Source organism: Rousettus aegyptiacus, unplaced genomic scaffold, assembly GCF_014176215.1.
Source record: "Rousettus aegyptiacus isolate mRouAeg1 unplaced genomic scaffold, mRouAeg1.p scaffold_m13_p_7, whole genome shotgun sequence".
Classification (NCBI taxonomy): Eukaryota; Metazoa; Chordata; class Mammalia; order Chiroptera; family Pteropodidae; genus Rousettus; species Rousettus aegyptiacus.
Window position 1 is genome coordinate 2,986,247 of NW_023416310.1, and position 16,802 is coordinate 3,003,048.

Sequence of the window (16,802 nt, forward strand, 5' to 3'; positions counted from 1 at the left end):
AAGCTTTCTCCCATTAACTTTGCTCACACCTTTGGATGTTAATAGAAGTCTGGTAGCAACAATAAAACAAAGTAGCAAGATATACAAAAAGATCGATTTTAAAATAGTCAAAGATGTCTAGTTCAACGTTTTATTTTTTTTCCTCTAAAAAACAAAAGTAGACATGATATCAACATGAATTTAAAAATTCTGCCCTTCACCTTTATCTTTAGGAACCTACATTTTCCAACTCATCTCCACCGAGACAATGAATAAGAATAAACAACGTACAACCAGAAATGCACCAGATCAAGCAGACAGAACTGAACTAAGATTCTTAACTATATATCAAAAACACTGAAACAGTGTTTAAAATATACATACTATCTCCAACCTAAATAAAGAGAAAATTAATCAGCACAAAGAATATACTTTGTACTACAAAGATGAGACAACTTCACACATCTAAATTAACTGTCAGTGTCCAATTTTTCATGCTATTGAAATTCATAATTTAAGTCCACATGCACAGAAACACACCCCTGCATAATCTGCATCACGTGATGGGGTTTGGGGACCACTGATGACCCCCAAGGACATGGAGAGAGGAAGGTGGTGAGTGAGAGCCAAGGGGCATGAGATAACCAGAAGGGATCACATTAAGCTCATAAAAACTTTGGCTGAATATCAGGAAGAAATATCATGACACAATGTTTTATGACAGAAATGTCTTAAGTACAGAAATACCACTATCTGAATAATCTAAAGATATTGAGTTTAATATATGATAAATTAAATGGCTAAAGTGTCTATTCAGGAAAAAGCTATTTCAATAAAATGAAAAATGGCTACCATTCTAAGGCTCTTTCAAAACATTCAATTATTTTTTAAAAAATTAAAAAATAAAAATAAATTTAAAAAATAAAAGAGTACCAAAATAAAATATGGCATTATCCTTATCACAAAACTATTCTGACCATAACATCCTGAGTAAAAGACTTCTTGAGCAGTGTCAAAACAAAAATTTTAAATATTACCTTCGTGAAAACTATTTGAATTGATCTTTTTAAAACCTCTATCATTGCTTAAAATGCTTGAAAAATATCAGAAATAAAGTTTTATATGAAAATGTTTCAATGGTTGTCTAAAACGCTATAATAAAAAGTAGACAGAAAATCTTTATCTACAGTTATTTTATTTCCTTTCTTCTTACTAAATGTATGTTAACCAAAAAAAAAAAAACCTCAAATGATCTAGACAAAAGCTTTTAGCTCAACACATAATTGCAAGAAAATTACAATAATTGTACCAATTAAAATAATCTTGAGTGAACAGTATGTCATCTTCATGTTCCAACGGTTTACACAGGGATCTACTTAATGAGCTGAAATTGCTTTCCAGTGTTAGTATCAAATGTCATTTGTTAAAAGTTGAACAATTTTAGAAAATAATTTAACAAAGCAATTTTACCAAACACCAAGAACCAACATTTTCTTTTTCAGCTGAATAAAGCAAGCAGATGTGTCATCAAATTGCTATAAAAATAAATGAGGCTTTTTATGGACCAAAAAAATTTTACTACTAGTGTTAAAAATACTATTTTCTAATTGTTTTTACCAAATCAGATTTCTTCTAATAAATGAATATCAATTATATAGTGCTGCTTGTCTGCTGTAAATAAAACTTTCTATTATTCAAATGACAAGCAAAAGCATCAAAGAACTCAACTATAGTTAACTAGAAACAGTCATTGAAACTATTCTAACATATTCTAATATATGAATTTACAATAAGTTGATTAAATTGTCTCCCCATAGTTTTTCATTCAAATCATCTTAAATTTAATTATTTTAAGTCAATTTCTTAATGAATTCTCAGATTTACTACATTGTCTTTTTCTCTTCCACAGACTATCTACAAAACACTCCTAGTATTTGTAGACATATAAGACATACTTCTCAAAAAAAAAAAAAAAAAAAAAGGCATCTCAAAATCACCCTGAATCCAACCCCCTCATAGATGCCAGCCCCAAGTGCTGAAGTCTAAAATGGATTAATTTAATGGCAAAGCAAAGTCTCCTCATCTGATTATACTTCCAATATATAATATTCTGTATTTGCTTGCACAAAATATTCCCTCTACAAAAATTCACTCTAAGCTATTTTAATTACATGATAAAAAACATCCCCCTCGAAAATATTTCTTTTGTCAAATATCCTATATTTTAGTTACTTGTATCTCTTCCACTGCTTTAAAATTTCTTTTAATATTTTTAACTCATAGAAAATTCAAAGAACAGAACAACACACACCCAAATACACCTCACCTAGATTCACAAATTAAAATACATCTGATACACCTGCTATCGCCCTCCTCCGCTGTGTGTGTGTGTGTGTGTGTGTGTGTGTGTGTGTGTGTGTATGCGTGCGCATGCACACTCTAGTCCTCTATCTGTGGTTTTGCTTTCCGTGGTTTCAGCTGCCCACAGTCAACCATGGTGCAAAAATATTAACTGGAAAATTCCAGAAGTAAACGAATCATCATTTTTAAATTGTGCGCTGCTCTGAGTAGTGTGATGGAATCTCGCTCCATCTCACCTGGGACATGAACCGTCCCGTGGTCCAGCATCTCTCCCTGTACATGGTACCCACTGGTTGGTCATTAAGTAGCCCTCTGGGTTATCAGATCAACTGGGGCAATATCACAAGGCTTGTGTTCAAGTCACCCTTATTTTACTTAACAATGGTCCCAAAGCACAAGAGTAGTGATACTGGCAACTCGGATATGCCAAAAAAAGAAAAAGAAAAAGAAAAACCGTAAAGTGTTTCCTTTTAAGTGAAAAGGTAAAAATTCTCAACTTAATGAGGCATTTTACCATCTCACATCAGCACGAGAAGGATAAGTGCAGTGCAATAAGATATTGGGAGAGGGATCACATGACAACTTTTGTTACAGTATATTGTTATTACTTTATTACTAGTTACGGTTGTTAATCTCTTACGGTGCATAATCTATAAACTTTATCACAGGTATGATGTACATGTAGGAAAAAACAGTGTGCACGTGTATGAATATATATACATATAGTTCAGTTCCATCCATGGTTTCAGGCATCCACTTGGGGTTTTAGGATGTGTGCTCCATGGATATGTGTGTGTACTCCTTTATACACACATGTATAATATATAAACATATATAGATACACATATATACATACATATATCTACATACAATCACATAAAACACTTTTTTTGCCAAACCATCTGTAAGTATATTTCACGCCAAAGTCCTTCAGCACGCATCTCCCTAAAACACTACCATGCCTAAGGAAATGAATAGACTCAAAACCTCAGATGCTTCAATTACCCCCAAAATGTCCTTCTGTGCTCTATTTTTCTCCTGATACAGATTCCAATCACAATTCACACTTTGCATTAGTCTCCCCCAGTGGCCAATACAGAGTCTGAGCCAGTCGTCTGGTGGAATGTTCCGCATTCTGGATTTATCTGGCTGTTTCCTCACGATTAGAGCCAGAGTGAGGCATTTCTGGCACCCATACCCCGCAGGTGATGTGGTAGCCTCTGCCACACTTGATCTAGAGGCGTGTGATGCTATGTATCCGTTACGATGCATTAATGTCTTGACCATTCGATAAAATGCAGTGACATCTAGCTCTGTCCATTGTAAAGGTCCTTTCTCTTTGCAACACGAAGTGACCTGAAGAGTGGTATTCTGAGACTATGTGAGCATCCTGTACCCCAACGACCCTCCCCCAATGGTGTTCAACACTACTGATGATCCTTGCTCAAATCGGTTATCACAGTGGGAGTCAAAAATGTTGACTTTCCTATTTTACTCATTCCTTCCACATGTTAGCTGGCATTCTCCTATGATCTGTGCACAAACAGCTACCCCTTTTGGATTTTATTTTTTTTCAGTGTTATCATCCGTTACTATCAGTTTTCCTTATGACAGGCCCCAGTGTGAAAGGTGCTCCTTCGAGCTCAGTCCTGTGCCCCCTTCTCCAGACCCCACCATTTGACGACGTCCTTCCTTGCTTTCTGGCACAACCATGCAGGGTCACCTTGAGCCTTCTCCGCCGTAGGTCTGGCACTAGCCACTTCTCCAAGGCACCTCGGGTCTCAGGAACCAAGATCTAGGCTCTAGGTATGCTCACAAGTTTAGGGTGTTTTTGGTTCTAGGCTCTTTCAGTAGACAAAGCCAGGAGAAAGCTCATTAAAATTATGCGTTATTATTTAATATCTCCAAATCCAATCGAATATCATAGTGTTCTTCCTCAATTTCTTTCATTCAATATTTGTATCTCGTTGGCTGGAGATACGCTGGTATGGACCCACTGGGTGAAAGACAGAGGTGCCCCAAAATATCTATCTATTCATTTACTCTACCCTACGACATACTCAAAAGGATTTCAGAAGTATAACAACAATATTACCAACCATACACCTAATAAGTTCAAGATATCTATGCAGTTAAATTTTGTCCTCAGAATATATTCTACTAAGAATAGTCAGAGTACTGAGTTCAAAGGTGCTTGAATTATTTTATCTGTATGATTGGGTCATCAATTTCATATACCCTTAAGATCTGTTTGAGTCAATATTAGGGTTTGCTTTTTTCTATCCTAACTTTTATTTTTAACATGATTTGAATATCAAACTATATAAAAATGTACATTCAGAGACATCTCATTTCTGATCTAAGCATCTCTATAGGTAAACATTTTTTGTTTCTGGTTTATCTTCCTGTGGGTTTGTTTTGTATTTTTACAGAAAAAGAACCCATATCTCAATATTCATATATGGAAGTTCTTAACCCACCTTCTTTTGCAAACACGAGCATGTTATACACTCTTTTGCACTTTGCCTTTTTCACTTAATATCTTGAAAATTCCCCCATATCAAATCATAGTTTGTCCTCATTCTTTTCTACAGTTACAAAATACTCTATTACGAAAGATGTGCCCTCATTTAGTCATCCAATGTTCCCGTAAATGTGTGATTCAGTTATGCCACCACAGATAACACCACGATAAACCACCCCACGTAAGCGCTGTTTTGGATTCGTGGAGGTGCACGCACAGAGTAAGTTTCTGTAAGTGAGATTGCTGGATCAAAAAGTAAACCTACGTGTACTTGTTCACCACGGTATCTCCAGCACCTACTATCCAAATAGTAGACACTTACTAACTTTGTGCTGGGTTGAACTGAAATATAAGTTTTTCAAGGGACTTTAGAAATCTTTTTTCGTTTTCACCTCTCTCCTGCTTCTAGCTCCTGAGGACGCAGCTTTCTCTCAGCACTGTCTGGACTCTTAACAGCACATGTTGCAGGCCCAGTGCCCAGGAGGCCAAGCACACTGCCCTTGACAATGACAGCTGATCAACGTTTCTGTAATCCTGAGACGTGGTGTACTTTTAAGACACAGTATACTTCTGAGCATTACATTTAATGAAAGGAAAGGAAAGGAAAGAGACTGATTCGAGTCCTATTCTCGACCAAAACCAAAAACTGACCTGGACTATTTACTGTTACAAGATGGACGGACAGATGGATAGATGAATGGATAGATGGAAGAGAAAAAGAAGGAAAACTGAAAAAAGGTGATAACTAATAGTTGATTTTAAATAGGGAAAACTGATGTTTTCATGAAGGCAAAAAATTATAGAAAAATAATACATTACAGTAATGTCTGCTTAATAGGTCAACTGTTATTGGAATAAGACAGTTTATATTAGACATCTTATATATAAAATATTAAGTAGTAAATAGAATATTAATATCTGATACTCTAGAAAGAAAACATGCAAAAACTTCGGATACCTAGGTTCATCACACAATCTCAGTTTCCTCGGCACTTCGGACAGCGCCACGGCTGCGGGGAGTTTGAACGCTACCCGCCGCTGAGGGGCGGCCAGTACGTGGGCAGGGACCCTGGGGCCAGGCGCCTCGTTTCAGACCCCAGCCCCACCGCCTCCTGCGGGGAGGCTTGCGGCAAGCGGCGTACCTTTCCGGGGCTTCGATTTTCTCATGTGTAAAATGAGAATAACAGGACCTACTGCCTCCGAGACCGTGAGGATGAGAAGAGTTAAACTGTAAGTGGTTTAGAACAGTGACAGGCGCAGAAGTAGTTCGTGGAGTCTGAAAGACCTGGGTCGAAAGAGCTCTGCTACGTGAGACTTGTGTGGCTCTGGGAAGTCACTGAAACTTTGTGACCCACAATCCTCCTTGTTAATCACTTGGAACCATTCTAACCACCTCCCTGCGCCTCATAGAGACCGCAGACTAGCGCGAAGGCGGAGCGGAGAACCTGGCACTGAGGAAGACAGGCTGGGGTACCAACACCAGAAGGAGGGGCTGCCCATGGCAAGCCCCCCCCAACCCCCAAGACAAGGGCCCGCGAGACAGCCCGCTTTCCCGTGCCCTCGCTTCAGGTTTCTTTCAAATACACTACTCTAGGAACACCGCCAACTCAGACAAAAAGAACACTAAGAATCCAGGTCATGGTTTCTAAGTGAAGGCTGAATCTTTCCTCAAATGTACTTTTATTTACACAAAAATAACAGTGTCTCAGTGACAAAGGACTCCCTGTCCACGCCAATCATGGCTTTATGTAAAAATACATCATGTGACTAACAAATCCCATTATGTTGGTGTGAATTATTATTAAGAAGTTAAAACTTTTAAAAAGTTAAATTTTCACAATAACTGCTCATCTAGCATATATTCATAATTACACAGTACCTGTGTTATGGTACAACCAGTTATTCATGAAACAAAATGTTTTACTACACAAATAAAGCTGTAAATTTCATATAATGGGATACATATTTATGCTAATAGAACTTCAAAATTATGATGGAATTAACAAGAATGATTAGTTGAATCCAGAAGTGTATGTTTTATACATATTATCCTGTATTCATTTTGCTTTATACGTATTAACTTTTTTCTGAAAAGTCAACTCAATCTAAGATAAAATTAAATATGAAGAGACCAGACAAAGAAAGTACCTTTCATAGATGGTTTTTAATGTCATCTGGTCTGGAATACCTTCGGTCTCTTCCAAGTATAATATGAGCCACGACGTTCGGTATGGCCACTGCTCAGTAAGGTTGATCCAGCTGGCGAGCCTGTCCCAGTTGAAACTAATCTGATTGGCTCTCAGTAATCGCCCTGTAAGGAATATAAAAACATTTTTTAATTCACAGATGTGTAATGTTGTGTTAAGTGAAACATTTAGTATATTCACAATTTAACTTTAAACCCTTAAAACTTGCCGCTTAATTTACACAACAAATTCCAACCTAGTATTTACATAATTCAAAGCACTCTCCTGGAAAGCTTCTAGTGCTTAAACCCTACTTACTTCTAAAGTAGTTCTTGTGTGGTTGGACCACGTACATGCAGGCAAAATCCTTCAGAAGTGTGTGTCAGGCGGTCTTGACACTGCCCACAAGCACACAGCAAGAGCATCAGTGGACCTATGATGGGCCCCATCCTCCAGGCCACAGACCAGTGTTGTCCATGGCCTGTCAGGAACCAGGCCACACAGCAGGAGGTGAGCGGCAGGCTGGCAAGCAAGTGAGGCTTCATCTGCATCTGCAGCCGCTCCCCAGCGCCAGCATCACCACCTCAGCTCCGCCTCAGGTCATCAGGCGTTAGATTCTCATAGGAATGTCGGTCCCCAGTGCCACAAAGGTTGGGGACCGCTGCTCTAAAGTACTGCCTAAAAGCAAACTGATGGTTCTTAAACAAATCCAAATATGCTGGACCGTTCCTGTTTTGTTAAATGTGCAATCCCATACATTCTCATTTTTAGATACTAAGGGCAGCCTATGTAAGGAACCTACCAAGTATGTTATAATGTGTTTCTAAGATTTGTTTACACATTCTCTTAAAACCCTGTCCATCCCTGAGGTTTCCTGAGGACTCTAACCAGTGCTCTGGCACTGGGCACATGCTCACGTGGGCGGCTGCGCCATCGACCTTTTCAGACGGGTGTCTTATCTCCCTGCTTCACCATTTCTCCCTTGATTCTGCTGGGATTCTGAACCGCTGATAGTGTTTTTTCATTTTAAACACTGTCGGTTTTACCTGACCATTATCAGCTTAGCTTGTACCTATTTGCTTCAGTTCAAATATGAATTATGCCACTCCTTACCACTAACAGATAAACACGATCCCCCCACCCAATTCCTCCCACATCCTCGGCCCCTCGCTCCCTCAGCAAATTTGCTGGTATGTGCATCCCTGGATTCTTTTCTCTGGCAAGCAGGGTCTGGCCTGCTAGATCAGTGGCACAGCCTTTACCTGCAATCCAATTAAACCTGACATGAAATCAAAGGACTTATTTTAAATCATAAGTTTTAAAATAATAGTGCACAACTGATGGCTGATTTTTCTCGCTGAAACTGAATAAAACTGGTATTTAGCAGCAGAAACATAAATAGAGAGTAAATCCCTTTGTTTCCGAAACTGCGTCGCACTGTTACTGTTAAAGTTTATTGCCTAACAGAAGACAGCGAGAAACAAAAGTCACCTGTCACGGAGACAATGTTAAGCAGTCTCCTCATGGTCTGAGGGCTTATGTCGCTGAACCAGTCCTCCGTCACCAGCAGTTTTGTCAGATCGAAGGACATCTGCCGGGTGACGGTCCGCTGCATCTGCCTTCTCCGGTACGTGTCCTGAAACAGTGAGAACGTGAGGCTGTTTGGTGACAATGACAAATCTAAAATTTCGGTCAAAGAGGAAGGTTCTGTAATAAAAAGTGACAGCAGCAGTATTCCCTGAGGCAGACTCTTTACAGAAAAATTATACAGTGATATCAGCAGCAACTGCTTCAAACGCTGTGCTGTGGCTTCAGATGCATTTTGATTTACAGTTGCAGAGTGAGAGAAAGCTCGGTGTGTTGAAGATTAGAAGCGAGCAGAATTACAGGAAGAGCATTCGATCCAGACTCTCACAGGAGCTCAGCATTTATCTGAACTCTGAAATAACAAAGCAATAGACTCCTTGTCTGGTTTTAAGAATTCAGCGTTTTGATTCTTAGGTTATTTTTTAACGTGTGACAACTATCTAAAAGGCACAGCTGCTCTCAGCACCCTCACATGTGCGTTAAATGCACTGAGTTAAAGCAACCGAATGGCTGAATGAAGGGACTCTGCTGGGTGGGGCGGGGGACCCCACCAGATCCGAGGAGGACCGGGCACGGCTCAGGGTCTCTCATCAGAGGCCGTGAACCCAAGGGTGGTGGGTGCTACGCAGGGAGCCCGGGCCCAGGCTCCCAGGTGAGAAACTCAGAGTGGAAAATCATGCCACCTCTTAATTCAGTGCCATCGACTGTCCTTTATAACAATAACTTCATGTCCATATTTGTATAGGGTAGCGGCATGAAATCAGAATGTCGAAAGGTCACTGAAGACCTGATTTTCCTTCATGTAAAATGTCCAAATTTAATGTAACGAACTAGAGAGAAAAGAAAGGCGATGCTAATGCTAGCCCGACCTTGCCATCCTTAAGTTATCTCCATAACTTACGTCCTTTCTCGTCATACTCCCTTGTTCCATACAAAAGGGGATTCTAGGGCAGGGACGACTGGAATGTCCCAGGAGAAACCCAAGGTGGCTGGGAAGGGCACGAAATCACTGTGTGGGGACAGAAGCACTTGTCACAGCTCACGAACATTAGGGGAGGAGGAAGGCCGACGGGGAGACAAGGCACGGGGCTTTCCCGCACTACAAGCCTCTTCACCCCGCAGACATGGTGGCGACGGGCGCCTGGAATGAATACAGTGGTTCTCAGGGCTGGGCGACATCACTGGGGCGCCTGAGACCCTCAGAGACTCCAAATCAATCGGCCCGGGGTCCGGGGCGGCGCTTGGGCCGGGAACGGGCTGGGAGAGGAGGGGGCGCCCGTGCAGTACGGCTACACGGCTGCGGGCTCAGCCACTCCCTCAAGAGCCATCGAAGCTGCAGGAAAATTCGGTGATAAAGTGTACCTGACGAGCTTAGTACAATACTTACAAAAGAGTATTTAAGTGACGTCGCCTTAGTATCGCTTGAGTAACAGCAACACAAACGTGCGGCTCAAAACCAATGGCGCCTTACCCGTCTGTTGAGGGCTGTCTTGCTCCCGAGTTTTGTCATCTCTCCAAGGCTGTTCTGTGAAACTCTTCTGTCGGCATCTTCCTGCAGCCCTTAAAGATTTATCAAGAGCACCATTTGTACTAAAATTCTGTTGTACGTGATATACAAAGGGAAACGAACTACCAACAATGTTTTTCAAGGGAAAAGGTACGCCACCACGAAAAACTACAAAATTACAAAATTACTTCAATCCGAAAGTATCCGAAGAACGTGATCCTTACCTGTAGCATCTGAGCATGGAATGTCCCCGTTTGTTGTTGAAGTTACAAGAAATTTCCTCGCACTGCTTAGTCCACGACTATTCAGGAAAACGGGCAAGTGAACTATGTTGCGCATGTAGTCGTGTCCGTTTATGTTTGAGTCGCGAAGCACACTGTTGAGGTTCTGGTTGATGGCCTTTATGATAATATGTGGATCACTTGCAAAAATGGCAATGAATGGGCCTTTTGAAAACAGAACTCGGACCTGCAGAAGAAATGTGTATTTGTGATATATATTTTAAATGATCCAACGTAATAAAAAGTCTCTTCAAAATTAGCGTTATACTTTGGTGGCTATATTTTTTTTTTTTCATTAAAACATAATTCTATATGAAAACAAATTTCGCTGAAGTCTCGATCTGGATTTTTACCATCTGACAGAGATAAAACCCCCAGAAAACAACGAATCCTGTCCTACTTTGAGACACTTCAGTGGTCTCCACAGGAGGTAAGACCGACACACGTGTGACACAGAGGCGGTACGGGGCACGCCGGGCTCCACCCGGTCGCGCACTGCTGCCGACCGCGCGCCTCACAGAGGGCCACCGATGCCTCCCGCGGGGACAAGGCACAGGCTCTGCGGGCTCCCTACTCGTGCCTCTGGCTCTGACCATAACTCTCTGGACAGCAAAGCTGCGGTCGCACTACGTACGGTCCTCAGAGTCAGTCATTTTTCATTTCCTCTTCTGCCATTAAGCTAAGAGTGTTTAACTCTGTGATGAATCATTTACTCTCACTATGTCTCAACACTTAAAAAATGACTATTTTCACAAAACGAAAAGTACTATTCAAATTCCATGTGAAACATTCATGAGGTCGTTCCTCTCAGCTGCCACGTATGTGACAACTACAAGCTTCGAGACGGTGAAGACGTACAGTGTCCAGCATCTGGAGGACTTTGTCCTGCTCGCAGGCGTCCAGCCCATCGATGATGACCACCAGCCTCGTCTGATTCTGAGTGAAGCTGTCAATGGTTTTCGCCATCCGGGCCATCAGTTCCACTTCGCACTTAAGAACCTGTGTGAAGGAGGGAGACGGCGCGGAAGGCGCGAGAAAGTCCAGCAGGTCTCTTTACGAGCCTGACAGAAAGTCACCCAACGGGAAGAAAAGAACGCCCCAGTCCTCACTGCCGGTTACGGTTCCACTTAAAGCCACAGTGAGTGCCTCACAATTTGCAAAGTGACTTCACATAAATTGGAGCATTTCACCCTTATGATGAAGTAGACACTGTCACACCCATTTCTTTTTAATTATTAAACTGGGGTGAGTGACTTACTTGCCAAGATCAAAAGTTCTGAATGTCGAAAGACTAGGATTTAAATGCAAATCTAAACAATCTGAACACCACAGGACAGATGGCTCCCCGATGGGATAGGACCTTGATCAAAGGAAGTGGCTGGGGATACTGGAGACCATCCCTTGGTCCTAAAAGTACGATGCTATTTCACATGTTATATTGGTTCAACTTCCTCATTCTACCAGGCTCTAGAGGAATCTTTATTATTAGGTAGGAATTCCCAGGAATAATCAACCTGCTAACTCCTTTGAGTATCTTATAAAAATCTATTTTATAGAAATGTGGTATTGCTATAATTTTTCCTACTTCAAATATGCATTTCCACAGGAAAGACCTGGAATAAAACTAAAACGAATGAGACGTTTAAAGAGGACATGCCCCGAAGCCCAAACGACCACGTCAGTTGTTTGCTAACAGCCGGCGAGGGCTTACTTTCATGAATCCTTCACTTTTCAACTTGTGCAGCTTGGAGGCAGCGCTATGGAGGCGTTTCCTCTGAGAATTCAGGAGCGAGTCCAGCACCTGCCACCAGGTCCGGCAGTTCAGCACAAAGGCCAAGCCCACAACAGATGCGATGGAGATAAGGACGGCATTCACCGTCAGGTGTTTGGGGTCCACTCTGAATATGGCCAGGAGAGTGATTCCAGCAATTATGCAGCCAAAGATGAAAAGGAAGATGACAAAAGAGGGAAGACAGCACGTTTTTTTCCATTTCTTTTTACCTGTAAATAGGACAAACGATTTGTAACAATTATTTACATATTGAGTGTCTAGAAAATCCTAAACGCTACGGCGACAGCATACGACAGACCCGATAATCAGAGTTCATATTGTCACCCATCCTGAACCCCTACGCACACAAAGAAGGAAGCCTTACCCTGTGTGTCTTCAGTCTTGAATACACGAAAAAGCCTGGTTGCCAAAAAGCCAAACTCCCTCTCACAGGCATCCGAGAGGGTGGCGATCATTTCGGCCATGGATGTTTCTCCCCCCACACTGGACAGCCGATTGTAGTCTGTAAACAAGAACCTTCGGGGAGGGGAAAGAAAACATCACTCAGATCCCTGAAGACAACAACGTGCGTCATCTCCGAATCACGTACCCTATTATTTTATGTCTCTTTCAAAATATTGTTTTTAAAATTCTAAGGAGGGAAAAAGAACTTGGAATTAGGTATCTTCCACTTCTAACGTCTTACGTACTTTTCTTAGGAAAAGACAATAACAAAAGTTAAACGTAGCAGAGATTTATAAAGAAATTCAGACTAAAGGCTGGAGTAGAGCAAAAGCTGTAACAGTTCAGACAACGAATCCGACATCTCAGCAGATCTCGTGACACCGGGGTGAAAGAGCGGTGCCCCCAGCGGGTGCCAGGAAAGCTGCGCTCCAGGGAAAGTGTCCTCAGCACCGGCTGAAAGATTAGAGCCCGGAAAAAACCTCGTAGTCAGTAAGACATACTCTTCGATCACACTGTGCTCTGCTGTGTAGTCTTGATTTCAGCTATTTTAATTGTTTTTTTAAATCACTTCATTAATTTAAAATGTTTTTATTTTCTGCAAAAAAATTTTTCCCTTTTATTCTACTTATTTTTAACTTTTTCATTTTAACTTTTCATTTTTAAATTCTTTCCTTAATACTTAAATCCTAAATCCATTACTTCTAAGTTTTTATCCTTATTTTTTATGCATTATAGTTGTCATGTTTTATCTACTTCGGCCTATTTATTTCCATGTGAAGTTACACATAATGTATCTTATAATATTGAACCGTTTTGCCAGTCTCCACTGAATTCCGGGGCCCTCGGCTCCCTAACCTTCCCCTAACCTTCCCCGTCCCCTCCCCGTCCCCTCCTCTGGAGCCCAGCTCCTCCCCTTTGCTCCCTGGCGCTCGCAGTTCATCTTTATGATCAGTTTTCTCACACGTTTCGTATTTGACGTGGATAATTTTGGACGGGCAGGCAAATCTATTTCAATCCCGACAAGGAGAGCAGCTTGGAGCGCAAGCTGAGGCGCCGCGGTCATACAATGACTAACGTGGGGGTGCCGGGGCCCCACGCCAGGTCCCGCACCCTGCATTCAAAGTGCGCCCAAAGGACGCCAGCAGGTGCCACAAGGGTGGGGAGGGAAAGGGGTTCACGCCCCTATGAAACGTGGTCAGTTACAGAGTCCTCACGGAAGGGCGCCCCGACCCTGCAGGCCCAGAGGGAGGCGTGACGCGTGGCGTCCCCCGGGGCGCTGGACCACGCGTGCTCGTGCGTCGAGTTCTCACGTAAGAAGCTGCGAGGACCAATGTCTTCTTTTGAAATGTACATTCGGAAATGATGCACTGTGAACTGTGTTTTGCTCACCTCATTAAAAGGTACTTCTGTCAGCGGGAGCCACTCACCTCACGGGTAAAGCTTTAGTGGTTTGCTCGGGCAGTTCCGGCGGATTCACGAACATCAGTTTGAGGAGGAGTTCCAAATACCCGATGTGTCTGGCCAGCCTGGTGCTGAGGACCCAGGCCCAGTTCCAACTCTCGCCTTCCCTTCGTCCACCAAAGTAAATGACGACTGAAAGTCACAGTTTAAAGAAAAATTATTCAAAACAGCTCTTTTCTCCAAATAGTCAAATAACAGATAGGCTTACCTAGCTTTCCACAGTCCCGGGCTATTTCCTAACTTTTCCTCAAAGAATTACTCAATTAATTAATCTCCTTCAAAAGAGAGAAGGTATGCGACAAATGGAAAGTAAACAAATAGAAACATGACTTAGGAAACACAGCAGAAAGATAATGCCTTAAACAGAAACACATCGCTTAGCTCAGATCCCGGCGTAAATGACTGGCTTTATTGCTCTCTGCAGCTACTGAAGTTATTGGTTCTTCCAACAGTAAATCTATTGCCTTTCTTACAACTGAAGACACTCCAAGAGCAGGGATTATATGTTTTTACTTTGCTTTTAGATAAAATAAAAATTACGATCATGATTAAAATGCTCAAGAGCATGCCAGAGGTGGCTGTGAAGACTTGTTTTCAAAAAAAAAAAAAAAAAAAAAGATTTTGATATAAATCATCATTTAACACAGAAAAGGGTAAGTGTAATAAACCAGAGTTCTGCCTTGGTATTGACAAGTAGAAGACTCGTCTTTAAAGCCACTCCAGCCAGGTTTATGAACAGCATTCCTCTAGGCCAACTTATAAAACAGCAAAAGAGCGATTTTCTAATCTAATTATGATAATCACTGCTTTTGAAGAGAGATGTAGATCTTTTAAGTAAAACAATGAATCTTGACATTTCCTACATTTTAGAAAAAGAAAAAAAAAGCAAAGACTTACTGAAAAATATGTATAAGAGAGCCAGGAAGCTCAGAGACACTGCTATCCCGAGGTTGGGGTCGACCGCGAAGGCGAACAGCAAGCCCAGCCCTCCGCACAGCAGCAAGGTCAGGAACACGATGAGCCACGAGAACTGAAAAAGGGGCTCGACCTGCTGCCCTGCAAAAGTCTTCATTTCATCTGAAAGAGAGGTCAGTGAAAAATTATTCGTGTTTTGTTTAAGCACGACTCCTAACTCGATCTGAAAATTTCACATTTTCAACAGAAATGCTGATTGGGCGCTAAGTCCCTAAAATGTTGCTACGGAGCCATTTGAACCAGTGCTCTCTTTTGGTAAATGTAAACACCCCACTCCCGTCTCACCCACCCTCCTCCTTCGTATAGAAGAGGCACAAAATCCTTTTCGATATTCCCATCTGTCAAGATTGTATTGATGTTTTTTGAGGTTTGTGTTATACAAGCAATAAGGCCTAATTTCCATATATAAAACTGAAAGTCAGTGCTTTGCTTATGTGCCTTCAATCTGCATGGCCCCTTCTCCCTCCTCCAATCACGTTTGAGAATCGCTGCTTTTACAGGTGTGTGTTGAGCCCAAATGAGCCCTAAACAAATCGTCCTACAAAACTTGGCACAATTTTTACAGCCAATACTGAAACCTGTCCTCGAAGAATGAGTAACATTTTGCCACACCAAAGGTATGGGTGCTAGGGATGCGGGGGAGCTTTCTAGGAAGCTCCAAATACAGGAAGCAACTAAGGGAAGTATCCAGCCTATTCTTGCAAGAGCAAACAGCCCTCTGCGCCTGAGCACGGAGCGTGTGAGACGTAGTGCTGACAGGTGCGGCCACACAAAGAGACAGCGAAGGACCCGAGATGATGACTCTAAAGGGCACATGCAGAAACTCTGCCGCCAAGGGGGTTTGCATGTGTTGAAACACAGCCAGTCTTTGTTTTAGAAACAACTCAAATGACTCTGCGTGGAGGATCAGCTGGAGGGGAGTAAAACCCTAATGCTTTCAATTCAGTAAGCAGAGTAACAAACACACACACCTGTACCTAAAACTCCAGTTTTCTTTTCTTAAAAAAAAAAAAGACCAGAGAAAACCCTCGCATGGAAACAGCCCTCACACAGACGTCTTTACCTTCCAGCTTCTTGAGCAGGAACGACTTCCCACTTCCCCACTGCGCGTACAGCCCCACGCAGATGGGTGGCTGCATGGTGGGCTCGCTGAGGATGTCTGCCAGGGCGCTGCTGTACAGATCGTAGCCCAGCATGTCGCCGTCCGTCTCCGTGGGGGACAAGTGTCCTGTAATCATAAACACACCGTTTCCTTTCATTAAAAAGACACTGCCATTAGAAAGGAAAATCGATTCTCACATATTATGTATTTAATTAAAAAAAACTTAAACGCTTAGACCTGTGTAAAAATAGGTTCAGAGAGTCTTAAATTAGTACTCTATTTCACAGAACTTAAGATACCTGTTGATGCATTATTACATCGCACTGCCCAGCTGTGACACAATGCTTTCTTATTCCTTGATTATAAGACACATTCCAATTTCCGACATTTTAAAATGTGGAACAAGGTACACTTTAGAATCAACAAGATTAAAACATAAACTAGTCCATAGTAATAAATTTAATAGATATGATATCTATATAAAGAAAGCCTCAAACTGTTACTGAAAACATCCAGATAATCAGAGAAAAAGAGACTTTCTATGATTCCCTGCAGAAAGGTTCAATGACTTACAGATAGCAATTATCCCCAAATTAATTGATC

The 16,802-nt window shown here is 41.7% G+C and overlaps 1 protein-coding gene across 7 annotated transcripts in view; it reads right to left on the minus strand.

The window, feature by feature from the left end:
• KIDINS220 (kinase D interacting substrate 220) overlaps positions 1-16,802 on the minus strand; it is a 76,191-nt gene that overhangs the window by 32,128 nt on the left and 27,261 nt on the right. For all 7 annotated transcript variants that reach the window (XM_036224046.1, XM_036224045.1, XM_016121147.2 and 4 more), the window contains exons 13-22: positions 16,161-16,325; positions 15,020-15,199; positions 14,089-14,254; positions 12,582-12,733; positions 12,137-12,426; positions 11,284-11,424; positions 10,369-10,612; positions 10,109-10,197; positions 8,542-8,686; positions 7,013-7,175 (exon numbers count right to left, since the gene is read on the minus strand). In XM_036224046.1, the coding sequence (XP_036079939.1) occupies positions 7,013-7,175; positions 8,542-8,686; positions 10,109-10,197; positions 10,369-10,612; positions 11,284-11,424; positions 12,137-12,426; positions 12,582-12,733; positions 14,089-14,254; positions 15,020-15,199; positions 16,161-16,325 (1,735 nt within the window). The remainder of the gene's footprint in view (positions 1-7,012; positions 7,176-8,541; positions 8,687-10,108; positions 10,198-10,368; positions 10,613-11,283; positions 11,425-12,136; positions 12,427-12,581; positions 12,734-14,088; positions 14,255-15,019; positions 15,200-16,160; positions 16,326-16,802) is intronic.